The 16,808-nt window shown below is 33.7% G+C and overlaps 1 protein-coding gene across 3 annotated transcripts; it reads right to left on the bottom strand.

The window, feature by feature from the left end:
• Nucleotides 1-11,257: 11,257 nt before the first annotated feature.
• On the bottom strand, nt 11,258-14,336 carry LOC131044671 (protein DETOXIFICATION 54). Of its 3 annotated transcripts, none has more exons than XM_057978042.2 (2): nt 13,907-14,336; nt 11,258-13,324 (listed from the first exon to the last, which is right to left on the bottom strand). In XM_057978042.2, the coding sequence occupies exons 1-2, from the start codon at nt 13,970-13,972 to the stop codon at nt 11,876-11,878; spliced, it is 1,515 nt and encodes a 504-aa protein (XP_057834025.1). In that variant the 5' UTR covers nt 13,973-14,336; the 3' UTR covers nt 11,258-11,875. The 3 variants fall into 3 exon arrangements, with proteins under 3 accessions (XP_057834025.1, XP_057834027.1, XP_057834026.1); XM_057978044.2 differs by lacking the exon at nt 13,907-14,336 and adding an exon at nt 13,648-13,824; XM_057978043.2 differs by lacking the exon at nt 13,907-14,336 and adding an exon at nt 13,492-13,617.
• Between the last annotated feature and the right edge of the window lie 2,472 nt (nt 14,337-16,808).

The raw sequence follows: 16,808 nt of genomic DNA, 5'->3' as shown, positions 1-16,808 counted from the left end.
CATCAAAGTCTTAACACAAAAAGAATACACAATATGGATATGAACTTCAAAATATAAGGTACAACTATGTGCAACAAGTACTTATTCCTAGTTTTCAACATCACTATTAATACTAAATCTTTCTCATCCATGCTACTACAAAGTTAATCTGCACCATAATGATGATATGAGGATGTCATAACTGTACTGGTCTTCACTTTAGTTATGTCATGGGTTATTTGTACCATGCTTGCTCTATCCTCAAGTAGTGACATTAATGACAACAAATTTTTAATGGTCTTCACTTTAGTTATGTCATGGGTTATTTGCACCATATTGCCTTTATCCTCAAGTAGTGACATCAATGACAACAATCAGTAATGAGTTGACATCAATGACAATGTAGTGCTCTCTATCTACAACAACAAAACAAAAAGACTAGATATTGGTTTTAGAAATCTATATTAAAAGAAAAGAGTTTTATCCTCTGTACAAAAATATTATGTGGTATGACATACATGCCACTTTTAATAAATATTGTTTAGTACAAAAAAAAATACTATTAAAATTAAAATTAAAAATTCGCAATTTTTTTAAACTTCCTTTTAAAATAAGAATGCTTAGAATCTATAGACAAAATCTCACAAATCATTAGTTTGCATCATCTTCAAATTTTTAACACTAGCTATTATAGGTGTCAAAATGTGAACATTTAATTGAAATTTTTTATTTTAATGTCCTAGTTTGGTGAAAATGTGCGACTCATTATCATGGGATTACCCTAGGATACATTGTGCATTAGGTATAGGTTACAATTAGAGACTTTTTCAATTTGCTAATCATCAACCCAACATCTTAGAAAAACCCCCTTGGTCTTATGAAGCCAAAAGTGAAGAAGGTCTTACCCACCTTAAGAATTGTTCCTTAGTTACCTAACCTAAAAATAGGCTTGTGGTGATCTTCAAGGGTTTGAATCCCTTAACACTTCAGAGATGAGCAAGCATTAGCAATTTGGGGCCTACAACTTAGATCACCAACTAATCTATTATAGATTAAACATCATTTGATGTGTAAATTTTCTAAGTTTCAACATATTGAGCAAATGCAATTCTTTGTTAATATTCTTCACATATGGGCGATCTCCATTATCAAATTATATAACAAGATATTTCTTATAGTTGATATAATCTATCAAACATGAAACCAACTATGATTTTGTGTAATACCCAACAAAATACCCTAGATAAATACACTAACTAACATGCAAAATAGAGATAACTTTTTTTTAAAACATCACATAAACTAATACAACATAACCATGATCATCAACATTATATGCAAGTAGACATAAACATAGTTACATCAATAATATCTATCTTCCCTAGGGTATTTCAATGTCATTACTTAAACTAAACACTTAACAATTTCTAAACATGTTAACATATTTACTTCCATAATCCAAATGCAGTCTAACTTACTATCATTAATTCCTTTCACACAATCACATATGGTTGTTACTTAACCTAGAATGATTACATCCATCTATGAATACTCAAACCACCCCACAAGGTTCATTTTAAAGAACCAATACCAAATGTTCCTAAACCCAACCATTCATTTCCTTTAACATCAAATAACCATTTCAATACTAATTACCACATTATTAAATCATAGCAATTTGAACTAATTACTTCATCACAAGCATAGCACCAAGTAAACATCCATAGATTCAATATCCATTATTCTCATTATTAATCATTCTCAAGATACACATGATACATCATTTTTCCCTAATAACATCTACTAGATACATGAATACAATACCTTTTACAACAATGAGCATAGTTCTCAAATACAATTACATATACATGTCAAATGAATCATGTACAATAATCTACTACGAATATCCATCCATGAGCTGAAGAGATAAGAGATCCAAATCCATGCAAGGCATCCAAGAAAATCATCCCAATGGAAGAAAGGCACCAACCACCTGACCATGTGGAACCAAAGGAACCACCCCCTGTGCTAGGAGAAGACACAAGATACCACACACACTCTAGATCTAAGATGACACCTAACAACCAAAGAGGAAACAACTCTAACACAAACCAAGAAAAATATACTAAACAACCAAGAAGCCTCTAGAGGCAACTCAACAACAAGACATAAAGAACTAGGACCCACATGTAGGGAAATAGTGTCATTACATGCTACCACATAGGATACACATGCGAAACCATCTCAACCTTTGGAGAAATCAAGGGAGTTCAGTTTACCCACTTACCATATCTTCCACCTCACTCTGCTTTCCGATCCATGAGATGGGCACCACAAAACTTAATTCTTAACTTGCTTAGATGAGTTACTCTACCCAACCCACCTATTTTAATTATTATGTTATCACTTGTTAATTACAATAAAACCTCCAATGAGATATCCAAATGCTCTAGACCCTGACTCTATTACACAAGAATCCTAGCAGTCTATTCCTCGTGACCTCAACAGACTCATGGAAGCCCACTCTCCTTAGTCATGCACCTAGGCCTTAATAACACAAGCAATCAAGCAAAAGGGCTCACAAAACATAATCTAGTAACCAAGATCTCCATAACATAGAATATCATAATGCACAAAAAACCAACATCACAGCCATAACCAACCAGCACCAAATGAAATCAAAGAGCCCAACAACCCCAGATCATCTCAGGATGCTTAGAAAACATAATCCAACCTCTGGACAAACAAAAAATCCAACTGCGAAACCCAAAAATGTCAAAAAACTAACTCAGAATGTAGAAACAGACAGTTTAGCGCATCTGACCAACATAATAGCACATATAATTAACGAATTAGAACATACATCAAAAATTATAGCGCATATACTAATTTAGATAGCACATACGACACTCAGAGTAGCACATACAACACTCAAAGTAGTGCAAATTAGTGCATATGATAGATATAGTAATGCATACAATAAAAACATTAGTGCATATGACTCCTAAATTAGCGCATATGACACATAGGGCAAAAAAAACTTAGAAAATGGAAACATAGATTTACGATTTGTGAAAATAAAATCACAAGAAACATATAAAGTCCTGAAAACACAATCAAAAGTGACACCCTGAAGAGAGGAATCGAAAGGAACAAACAAAACAACAATTTTTCCAACGGAATAAAGAAGTAATCAAAATTCTACCAAATGCACAGCCAGCCATTCATGGCAATAAAATCGCAAGAAATATAATTTCCCCCAATACTACAATCTAACCATATAATACATTTGTAACTTAAGCTATATAACTTATAAAAGTAAATACTTCCCAAATCTCCCGAAAAAAATCTTTCTAGAAAACACTGCGCAAACAATCTCTTCAGAAAATAAAATTCATAGGGAAGAGATTTCCTCCAACCTAGACAATAGAAGTAATGGAAAAAATTTAATGAAGCGCAATCCACAAAATCCAAGAAAGCCAAGCAATCTCCGAAATCCAAATCCTTAGCCAAAACCAAAAAACTTGCAGAAGAAATTCTAGAAGGTAACCCGACAAAATGCATAGGTGGCTGATTAAATAGAAAATCAAAGCCTAAACTATACAAAAATGTCGGCAAATCAAAATAAACAATTAAAATATATTTCTTACCCGCCATGCCCAAAAACCAAAGCATGAAATATTAAAATAATATATTATTTACTTACCCAATAAATTCAACCAATTACCAAATAGGATAGGTAAAATAAATATTAAATCCATTAACCCAAGAATACAAATAATCAAATAATACTCATGTGCACATTTTATACAAAGCCCAATAAATAAACCAAGGTTATAATAAATTAAAGCCACAATAATAAATCAAAGGCTATTTATATAAATAAATATTCTAATTAATAAAAAAGCATTTTCTTACTAAATGATAATATTAATTCCAAATTAATAATTAAATAATATGAAATAAAATCATTTATCCAATATTATTCTTTCTCAATTAATTATTTATCTTATTATTACCAACTATATATATTTATTTTATTATAAACTATATAAATCTATTAATTTAATTTAACATTATTAAACTATATAACTCAATTAATTAATTAATAATAATTAAATCAAACAATAAACACAATACACCACACAGGATAACAAAGGGCAACTCAAGAGATCACTGACACTAAACAACAACTCACACCAAGATAATAAACTGACAAGGGTAATCAACTTAAATCTAGAGTGTAGAATGGGTTTTCATGTCATCCCCGATCAACTTGCCATTGGGATAAGACACGCTCAGACCTGTGAAGCCAGGTGGAGTCAATGTCTGGTGCCTACAAATCCTGCATCCACAAAGCCACGATACAACATTTATAATATATAATACAGGCAAGTGATAGAGAATCGCAATGGCACATCCCACTCACAATGAGTGATGTGACATCGTCCCTATCACAAAGATAGTAGAAAACACTTGCAAACAATCAAGCAATATCATAATCGATCTCATATTATGAATTAGGGTTAGTACATCATTAAATATCCTCAAATCATTGTAAGGGAGTATAAACAACACAATGAATGGGTACATATAAGTCATCAAATAAGCACCTACCATCATAATAACCCATATAACAATCCATAATGTCATCATCCACATGGAATAGTAATGTAAAATACAATAAAATATGTACAATATCCATGATAAAGCACCTAAACCACATATAAATCCACAATAGTCTAATCCAAGTATCACAAGATAGTGTATGCTATGACAAAATATTTTGTCGAAGCACAAAAGGAAAAGATAAATCAGGGAGGGACACTACAATTTGTATCAGAACATATTTGTATTTTCTCTAATCCTTTTAAATATAGACATGCTTATAGAAATTAAATATTCATATTAAACAAAAAATAATTTATTAACTTGTATTATAATGTTTCAACAATATTGAAACCCTTAGATTCTTTGGATGTTATTTTAGGCATATTTATAAAGTAGAGTAACTGTATTTCTTAGAAATTTTGGCTATGTCAATATAACATATTAGCATCTTCCTAGTCATTTTTGTGTATTATTTAATATGTTTTTTTTTTACTATTACTTTGGGAATTTATAGTCCATCACAATATAGTTAAGAAGATAAATGTGGGACCTCACCTCATACATTAAAGAAATTTATGCAAACCTACAATGATTTCAACAACATAGTAAAGAAAATAAGCTCTACAAAATATTGGGGGTTTGAACCTTGGTGGAAAATAAAATATGTGATGTTTTAACCATTGTATTCAATTCTCTTTAATGATGTATGCTCCATTATGTTATAGTTATGTGGTTTAATAGTATAAGGCTAGAAAATTAGGGTTAGGGTTAAATTAAGATAATAAAATCACTAAATGACCTAATTAACCACTACATTAGGGAGGAGAGGAATCTAATAGATCTATCCTTGAGAGACCAAGATTCTGATCAGATTATAGGCTCCTTTGATAAGGTTTTCTCTACCATAAATTTTTGGTGATAAATGAAGTGATTAGGTAGAAATATTGAGCTATAGATGTCGTACGGAGCCACCAACCTGGATCTGGGCAAAAGAATGTGTTTGAAATCCATTCCTAGAAGTTAGGCCTAATTTTTCGAGACTAGGTAGTATCAATTTGCCATGGTCCTCTAAATTTTTGGCCATCAAAATTTGATCTTGTTTGTATATGTGAATTATGTCAACCCTCTTGAACGTAGCTCTGTGCCTATTTCATGCACATAGAAAGAAAGGAGAAATTGTTGAGAATAGGGGTTTGCCTAAGTCAAACCCCGGTTTAGGAATTAAATGAATGAAATAATGCAAATACTGAAATAAATACTAAATAGATATGTTCCTCAGATTTGCGATTGTGGATGATGATGGTTTACTCTTTGAATGTAATCACAAACATTGTATGTAGTTGCATGACAAACGCATGAAAATGAAAATCCCTAATCACACACACATGCTTGCACAAGATTGATGTAACTTTTCTCCATAATGGTTGAAGGATAAATATTCATCCTTGAAGACCTATGAGAAATGCTTGATGAATGCTTCATAGATGCATGAATATTAGATTGCTTGTACATGAAGACTTGGATTTATTAGATGAAAACAAGTTGATAAAATGTCTTTATATAGGGTTTCTAGGTAAATTACCAATTAGGCCGACCTCCAATGGTCATGTATAGCCATGGGGATGAATTACCACCAGGGAGATACAACACCTACCCTATTTCAAATTTGACCCCCATTAAGAGGGACCATGGTGTTTTAGGGTGCCATGGTCTAGACTAGGACATACCATGCCCTGGTCCCACTGCAAAGGGGACCAAAATAAGGTGTCAGAGAGGTGGGTACCCTTCAGTGGGATCCACAACAGGTTTTTCATGACATCAAAGTTAGGTAATAAGCATAAATCAGAACTAGAGAAGGGATGGGGATAAAAAAAGCTAAAGGGGAAGCACACACATGAAGTGCAAATTGGAATGGTGACAATTTACAATGCTACAAATAGTAACATTAATTTTTTTTTTGTAGACATAAGATATATAGTTAAATATAAATTATCATTAATATATATACCATGTGAAGGTATCTTCTAAATCGTACCATTCTCATATGGACTAAAACTACAAAAAATAGGTAGTGCAGAGTTGACCGAATCCATATAGAAAGTGTAAGAAAAAAAAAGATTAAGAAAACCATTGTAAATCTTTATAGCTTAAATAAAATACAAACTCACTAACAAATTAAATCTCATCATTTAAGTAATCATAATGAGTAAATGAAAATAATTTCACATGTAAAAATTTATTTGTGGCCCATTATAATTATTAAATAATGGTTCTTCATTACGAATTAAAACATTATTATATAATATAGGCTAAGGAAATGATATAATAAAAAGGACTGCATGAAAATCTAATGATTTGATATCATATGGTATAATTTTTCATTACCTAAGGTATGACTATGTCAAAACCTATCATAAATATCCATAAGTTCAATATGATCTATGTGGAAAAAAGGTCACCATCATACTAAATCATCATGTATATGATAAAGTAATTAATTCAAAGAAAAATACTCAATGAAGATAGGGCTAACATAACATATAAGAGAGTTATCATTGTAGACACCTAAAATTAATATTCTATTAATTTAAGCCTATCAACATAGTTAATTGACTTAATTGTGTTGTCCTTATTCTTTTTAGAATCAATTAAATCTAATTTAATTAATCTTGTCACTATTGTCTAATAATTAATTTATCAAATAAATAAATTATTCCCCTAATATTCTAAAGTCCCCTCCAATAATCATTTCCTCTAAACCCACTCAGTTAGTTAATTCTAATTAATTAACCTAGTCATGTGATTCCTACAAATCACTTTTACTAATCCCACTCAACCTAATTAATCCTTCTAGAATCTCTCATAATCGTGTTTATCATTATCCCTCAATTTTTTAATTCCCACTCATGTCACATCAACATTGAGTCTCTCAAAGAAATTCAAATTTCTTTGAATCTCTCAATGCATCCTTATTTTGGAATTTTTAATTCCTCATATTTGAAATTCAAATTTCTCCCCCCTTTTTTCCAAGGAATTTTATATTCCTATTTATTTTCCCAAGGCACCCTTGATCCATGCCTTCTATCTAAAAATCAATCTCAACCCTTCATAATCAAATCAATCTTGGCCCTCTATTGGCCTTCTCCAATCTATAAATTGGAGCCTATTCTCCTCACAAATAATCCACTTCTCATGCATTTTCATGCTCCCTGTTTCTTCTCTCATCCTCTTCATAATCTTCTATCAAATCCATCCATCCTTAATCTTTCAAATCCATCCAAAATCCATCCAATAATCCTATCAAATCCAATCTATCTTGTTGAGAACTTGGAGAGCATTCCACATCCAAATCAAGCAAGCAACACATCAAGTGGACCATCAAGGGCGCATCCTCACCATCCACTTCATCAAGCTCAATTCGAAGGAGAAGGTAAAATATAAAAGGTATAAATGATCTTTTGATTTTTTTAGTGTTTTCTTACTCATTTCATTGTGTTTTTGGATCATTTGACCTTCTCATTCTATTTTCCCCTCTTCAATCATCAAAACATATACTAATTTCATCTATAGTCAACAAAAGATGACACCACACTAGATGTATCACTAACATATGCTAATTTGTCACTGGGCATGTGCTCATTACTATAACAATCCATGGATGAAGTATGATCAATACAAGATTCATACATAAATGAAGTATGTCTAAAAGAAAAGTATGTTCACTAGATAAATCAATGGCTTAGGGAAAAACTAATAGATGGTAAAGAAATAACTCCCTCTTTCATAACATATAATATCATGATATTAATGGGCAGAAGGGTATTTTCTTATAAATGATTTGAATATACCAAAATTAAAAATACGTTGATGCATATCAACTAAGGAAAATGACCTAGAAAGATCCATAATAATGGATTATGTTCAAGGGTGGAATAGTTGGATTGATTATGTATATAACTATGTATGATCAAACCCTAATCAATTTATGATAGTTATATGTGAAAAATCTAATAAACTATCTAAATTGTAAGAAATATATATTTGTCAAATAAAATAAAAATTATATTGAATCTAAAAATCTTAAGAGAGGTAAGGTTATATCCATAGATCAATCCATAGGGGATCTAAGAGTATATGTATTCACAAAAATACAAGGAAATAAATCAATTTTTAATATAAATATAGACTAATTGAACAAATACATATAAAAAAATTGTAGTCAGCCTAGATTAATTAAATTAGTTGAAAATTGACAATTATAGTATCTATAAATTGAATGAGGATGGATAATAAACTTATCTTTTGTAAATTGTAGTGAAGAATAATTTTGGACAATATATAGGATTTAATCATTTTGATCCCAAATATTAATTGATGTAATTTGATTTCAATTCAAGTCCTAAACATTTATAGAATTCCAAGTGAGTTGAATCTATGCCTCTTAGGGTTGATCATAAGCTACAAGGGAATGATCTAAAGTGTGGGATCATCTTGTAGCTTGTGAGATTGGTATGATTATTTATGACTATTATCTTTTGAAACATATGTATAAGGATTTGTAATATTTAGCATACCTTAAGGAAGCCACCAAATTGTGAGGGTCAAGTTCTCTTAGTCAAATTCACCAATATATTAACTTGTATCCTTGGCATAATGATTTAAGACTATAATCTCAATCATAAAATGGCCTAATTTTTTATTTTTATTTTAATAGAGATTTATTATTTCTATTTCTCCAAGAAAAAGTGTTCCTATAATGAAATGCTCATATTAGTGTGGATGCTATATTTTTAATCAATATAAAATAATTACACACTAAGTTATTTTGACATCAAGATATGAACATAAATTACACGAACATGTACCAAATTAATTCCTAACAACTCATTAAAAGAATGAGAGCTAGCAAAATTCCTATTTTGAAATATGGGGTTTAATAATAGGCAACTTAGGCTCAACCCCAAATAGTATAGGGTCGACTTAGAAAAAGGTGTAAATCTCACACAAGGTTAGGAATGATGTAGGGATATGTTTTTGAATATAAGTGTATTAAATGGATGATAATGGTGATTGTGTTGGAATAAATACAGATATAGATATGACAAGGTTGAATGTGTAAATGGAGATCGATAAAGGACTAGAAAATAAGCCAAACACAACATATGAGTGTTCAACTTGTCATTATGCAATTGTGTTTGTTCTACCAAAATGGTCCAAAAACTAAATGGGAGTGACATGGGTATACAAATTACACTATTAGAACTACCATATATAACTATCTAATTTAATAGATTATAAAATGTTGCTAATATTTACTTTACTTTTTTCAAATAAAAAAAGAGAACTACTTAAAACTTCCTATCAAGAATTAACAACATTGAAATAAATAATGTTTTAAATTTCAATAACACAATTCAATAAAAGGAAAATTCTAACTTATTATAATGTTGTAAAAATGATTAACTCATAAGAGGAAATAGATAATCAATCCATGTCTTATGTTATTTACTTTAACAAATGACTTTGAGTTATTATAATGCAAGTTCTTACCATGGAAGTTCCTTTTGGAAATAAAGCAATGTTGATATTCTTGTAATTACAAGGTTGAAAATATCATTTATATACACATGGATTATAGTACAATTATTTATATAATAAATGTTTAGTAACTTAATCATAATCTAATTTACAATATGCATTCTTAGTAGACTTGAACCCAAGACCTCCCATGTAGGAGGCTTGCAGCTAACCACTACATTGCAAGGTCATCCCCACAAGCATTCACACTATTATTTGCAATGATTTTTTAAAAATTATGTTGAAATAAAAAGGTTGAGATTTAGCAAGTCATAATTTTTGAAAGACATTTTCTAACAAGAAATATTTTGCATGATGACTTAGAATCAATAAACACAACAACACTCACATAGATACCACTTTAGAAATTGAAACATGGATCTCTAACATGATGACATATTTACTTAACCAATTGAATTCAACATCTTTGAAAAAAAACAATACTTAATTATTATATTTAAATTTAAATTGTTTGTGAACATAATCAAAAATATTGAAAAAAATGATTAAAATTATCTTGTAGAGGAGGCCTCCTTTATATCCCAAATAAAAAGAAAGGTTACATATTAGTCCACCAAAGAAGCATATTTTATGAGGAATCCGAAAGGAAGTGCTAGATCAAAAATAGAAACTAAGATTAATAAAAACTGTGTATTGAAATGAGAAAAATGAAAATACCTTTTCAATAGTGGGGCATCCAAGTTCTGCTTTTAATAGTGTGATGATTTAAACACAAGGTTGATATAAAGTGAAACATATGTGCAAGAAGAAACCACGGAAGATCCTATATGTTGCTAATGGTTTTGCTGTGTACTCTCCATTGCAACACATATCTACCACCAATTGCCAAAAGCTCACGTGCTAAACTTTATCCATCCCATCCTTCCACCCAGCAATACAAGAAATCCAGCACAAAAGCATGAGCTCGTTCCCTTCGCTTTCAAAAGAGGGAGGGAATGTTGGTAAAGATGACAACCATGTGGGTGAAAAAAATGTTCTGAGCTTGATAGCCCAGTTGCCTTTTAGAGTGTTCATACATACACAAATGCTAAATTTGCTGTATCAAATGCGTTCCACATAGGTTCCAACATGAAAAGAGAAAAAATGCTTATTTGTCTTTTTGGTGTCCCGAACATCCATGGATAGCAGAATATATGTTTCCACAAGCATCGTAGACCTTTTGACAATTTTTCTGTTGGTACAGTGGAGAAGAATACAAATGGACGAACAATGATAACTAGATAGAAATAAATATATGCAAATGGCAGTGAATGATGCAGGTTTTCATTGAACAAGTATGTTTGTTCTCTTTACAATTCTATATGACTATGATTGATGATATAGAACTGTACTATGCTTCTTATGAAAGATATCTCTCGATCTATATTTTATATAGATTAACTTTGACTAGTTTACAATTCTATATGACTATGATTGATAATATAGAGCTGAACTACTTTATTTAGTCTGTTTGCAAGAACGAAAGATAGATAAGAATTTGAGTGTGTTGAGAGAGCAATTATACAGATTTTATAAATGGGTAGTTCGTTCTCCTGTGAATATGATGACGGGCGTCTGACGATGACGAAGAGATTCCACGCCCGTTGAAGAAAAATAAACAAACAATCTCTGAATGCAGGCCCTTTGCTGTGAGCAGTGACCAATCGGGATTGGGAACACACTGAATACAAGGACAAAATGAATGACGTTAGATACCACCGTCTTTATTAATGATTGTTTGTTGCAACTCTTTTGAGGCGTCGTTCAGAAGCCCGAGTTCCTCATCTGATGAATTGCTGAGTTCAAGCTCGGTTTTCCCGCCAGTCAGCTCTCTGGCCTTGCATGCTTCCGATGCCCAGTCTGTACGCAGAACGACCAATAGAATTGAGAAGGCGCAGGCAATTTGAGCGGCTAGAAGCCCATAACAGAGGCCCAGCAAACCGAGCTTGAAAAAGAAGGCTAGAACGATTGCAACGGGCATGCCGATGAGATAAAATGACCAAAGATTGATTCTTGCACCGATTGCAGGCCTAGCACTACCTCGCAAGACCCCACAACCGGTTGTCTGTGGGCAATTACCGAGCTCACAGAGTCCTATGATTGGTAAGACTGATCCAGTAAGGGCTAGTACTCCAGCATCTTTTGTGAACACCCGTCCCCACAGATATCTCAGAAACGTAGTCCACGTCACGCTTACCAGTGCAATGAAAACAGCACAACCCAGGGCAACGAAAGTGGCCAGCTTAGCTCTAGAGGGTTTAAAGGCTCCTAACTCGTTGCCTACCCTTGTGGAGACTGAAGACCCAAGGGCCATGGGGACTGTGTACATTAATGATGTGGTCTGGATTACAATGGCGGCGGTTGCAACTGTTACTTCTGGATTGTTCAAGTAGCCCGCTAGGAGGGTCATGATTTCATACCACCACCATTCTAAACAGACGGCAAAGCAACTGGGGAGGGCCAATTTGAGCAAGGGGCACCATTCCCTTAGGCAGGCCAAGGACCATTGAACGTAGGTTCTCTTGTGAACACCTGTGTAGAGCAAATATGCCACCAAGAAGAGCACCATGTTGAAATTGGTACACCAGGTGGCAATTGCGACACCGGGCACACCCATGTTGAAGACGAATACGAGAAGTACGGTTAGCGGTACGTGGAAGACAACCGCGAAAAAAGAGGACCACATCATGGGGCGTGTGATCCCTTGCGAGCGAAGATACACCCGCAGGGGCTGCAGGATGCTGTTGGCAAGCAGGTCTGGCACAGCGAACAGACAGTACACGCTCGCCACCTCCGTGATCTTCGGGTCCTGTCTCAGCCGCAGCATAATGCTCTCCAAGTTTATCCACACCAGGCTTATGGGCACGGACGCCGACAGGAGCATTAGGATGGTCCTGTGCAGGGAAAGCCCTATTAGAGACCAGTTCTGCGATCCGTACGCCTGCCCACAAACAGGGTCCATGCCTGAGGCCAGCCCAAACAGGACCGAATAACCAGTGATGTTTGTGAACCCGATTGCTAGTGCTCCTCCCGCCAGTTCTAGACTCCCCAGTCTTCCCATGCATAGAACCGACACCATGGCCCGTAGGTATACCACAAAGTTCATTGCCGTCACCGGCATCCCTATGCTTGACAGCTCCTTCAACTCCTCCATTACCTGCACATACATATATATCCAGAGTTGGCATCACTCTTCCGATGAACTGCTTACCTATATATGTATATATATCTAAAATTGGCAACCTATATATGTATATATATCTAAAATTGACATTAGTTTTCTTCTTTTCATGATGGATTTCTGAGTGCAAAACGCTTGCATACCCAAAGATCAAACATTGATTCAATCTTTCTAAAATTGGCTTTAGCCTTTCTATTCTTACGATAGATTGATTGTTGAGTGCAGTCCCAAGCATTGATTCAGTTCGAAACATTGATTCACACAACATATACACAGTTAATCAGAAAATATTAACATACCCAAAGTTCAAACAAACCCTTCTTAACCTAATCTCCAATCCATGCCTATCCAAACCTAATCTCCAATCCATGACCACCCAATCAATCAAAAACAAAACTTGGGCAAGAATTTACTATAAAAACTAGAGAAAACCAACTATAAAAGTCATTGCTTAATATGTGAACAAACTACTCATAGAATATACCAAGACCAGGAATGTCTGCAAATGCATAACTGGAGAAAAAGTGGAAACAAGACGAGAGCAAGTACATCTACTACCTCTGAGAAGGTGGGCAACTTATGGAGCAACCCATCCTCGATTCCCCGCTTCTCTGACGGCTCCATCACACTTCTGAAGACTCGTACTCACGAACGCTCGGCTGCACCGTCTTTTCAGCAGGGTAATCTTGCAGATTGTGTTTGAGACGCACTAGAAGTAGTATTGGAGGTGGTGTATAAAAGAAGCAAAACTAGCGGTACTGAAATAGAATAGATTCTTGATTTTGCCATGGGCATTGACAGGACGATAAATAGATAGATGCTCTAGCAAATTCGCATCCTCTTCTTCCTCCTCTTCTTCCTTCTGCTTGTCAAATTTAAACCCACCACAGCATCTGGGCACTCCCACCCCTAGAGCTAAAACCACTAAGCCCATTTAAGCGCACAATAGGATTCGACTATGCCAATTGACAAGGACTAGGTGAAAATTAAAATTTGGTACCCAGCAAGGAAACATGCAACTAAACACCCAAACCAAATTTTTGTCCAATTCGAGTCCACGTACAAAAATTATATAGCTCAAATATAACTGTACCGCATCCCACACCGGAGCGTGGCGTGGGAGTCGGGAGTCGGACAGACAAATGCTCGGGGAACGGTCACATTGGGATTAGCACTCACCGACGATCACGTGACCCTACGTGTTCGCCGATATCGCCCGTGGGGAACATGGTCAGGACCCCAGCGACCAGGGGCCCTACTCTGCCATAAGGAATCCCTAATCCCTCATCTCTCCCCTCCGGCAATAATTCTTTCTACTTCAATACTGCAACCACCTTAAATCGGCCGCAAACCACCTTTGTCTCAGGGACCCAGCTAAGGTTTCAGAGAATCTCATCTTCAACTTGACGCCTGTTTACAGGTTTTTTTCTCTTACCCTGCTCCTCCCCGGTATTACTTTTAAGGTACATACAACACAGTTAATTGTATATAGAAAATTGCTGTCATGATAATGGGGGACTAATTTATACGGTGATTCGTACAGTTGTGACAATGTGATGGTTCATTTTCCTTTTTGTGATGGAAACAATTGAATTATATTTTTCTTTTTGTGATGGGAACAATTGGATTGTATATGTTTTAGTATCTTTTTGTATAATGGAGAATAATGTTAGGAGGGAGTGTACATTTATATCAGGAGACCATCCTTGTCTAGCTAAATTATTCAAAAATCATCACATCAATATTATAAGGAAACATGTATTTAAATCGGAAACAGTCTATAACAAATATGAAGATCCACTCTATCAAAATCATTCAATAATCAAACACGGTTCTATCATATTAGAACATACATTTCAGAAAGATAAGATTTCCATAGTCCATTGTGATTATTACTGATGGATTCAACAGTGTAGGGTTTTGTTTGAATCAATGTTTCGGATCATACTCGAGGATCTATTATCAGGTTAAAGGAGTTGAATCATTATGATGAGAAAGTTGTAGGAGATGAAAGAGCTCCCCCATCCTGTATGGTCCATCATGAGGATGAAAGAGCTACATCATAGGATGAGAGAGCTGTAGGAGAGGAAAGAGCTGCATCATCAGGATGAGAAAGCCGTACGATACAAAAGATGCAAACAAAATCCTACATAGTGGAATCCAGAAACAAAACAATACTTACATAAGTTTTTAAATCAGAAACCATCCTTCAACAAACAAAAAGAGCCAATCCATCAAAATCATTCAAAAATCAAACACCACACAATCACATTGGAACATACATTAAATCAGAAATCGTCCTTGAACAAATAAAAAGATTCAATCCATCAAAATCAATCAAAAATTAAACACCACACAATCACATTAGAACATACAATTCAATCAGAAATCGTCCTTGAACAAATAAAAAAATCCAATCCATCAAAATTATTCAAAAATCAAATGCCATACAATCACATTACAACATATAATTCAATCAACAATCATCCTTGAACAAATAAAAAAATTCAATCCATCAAAATCATTCAAAAATCAAACTCAACTCAATCACACCATCCAAATTTCCATATTAGTCCTAAAAATCAGATGTAACTCAGAATTTTGTGCTCTCATGGCTGATGAACGGACGCCCATGCTATACCCCATATTCTGTTGACACGTGGCCAGAGAAAGGACTTAGCATTGAACGGAATTACCACTAAACGAATCAAGCGCACTCCTCCTTTCTCCACTGGCTCATATTAACCCTAAAACGAAGCGACACATCCTTTCATCTCAGACCCTATATTCGGTCCCCTCGCTATCGTCTTTTAACTCGACTCCATATATTCTCTCTTTTGGTGGGGTTTGAATGACTGTCCACAAGAAATTTTTTTGGGGGAATCGCTTAACTATTCAGAACCACTTCCTATCCTTCATACCTAAGGTTTTAAATCAACTTCTTGGTATCAAATCTTATTTATATTTTTTCTTTTCTTTTGACTTTAATGTTTACATGATTTGAACTTTGAATTTTTCATCATTTCAACAAAACAAGTTTGGGACATATTCTATTGATTGTTTTAACTAATAATTGTATATTTAATCGTAAAATAAAAGTAAATCGACCATCTATTATGTATTTAAGTATAAGATATATATTTATAACAGTGTTGTGAACGATAATTCTTTTTATCGTAATATTAGTAGTAATCAAGTTAATTATTTATTAAATTCATTGTTTATAAATATAACCAATTTATATTTTCACTCTAGAGAGTCTAATTGATCCCTTTTTACTACATATGTAATATCATTTAAGGAATGACATAGCTTTATTTCAATTTAGACATAACCTTGAGCTAATTAATTGTTCATGGAATTTACCTATTTTGTATTCTTATATATAATGTAGGTTTATTATATTTACTTTATCACATTTAATCATGATGAAAACATCACTTGATAATACATTTGTCAT

The sequence above is a fragment of the Cryptomeria japonica genome, chromosome 2, assembly GCF_030272615.1.
Source record: "Cryptomeria japonica chromosome 2, Sugi_1.0, whole genome shotgun sequence".
Taxonomy (NCBI): domain Eukaryota; kingdom Viridiplantae; phylum Streptophyta; class Pinopsida; order Cupressales; family Cupressaceae; genus Cryptomeria; species Cryptomeria japonica.
Note: the sequence above shows the minus strand (reverse complement) of the source record. Positions and strands in the feature narration are given on the sequence as shown.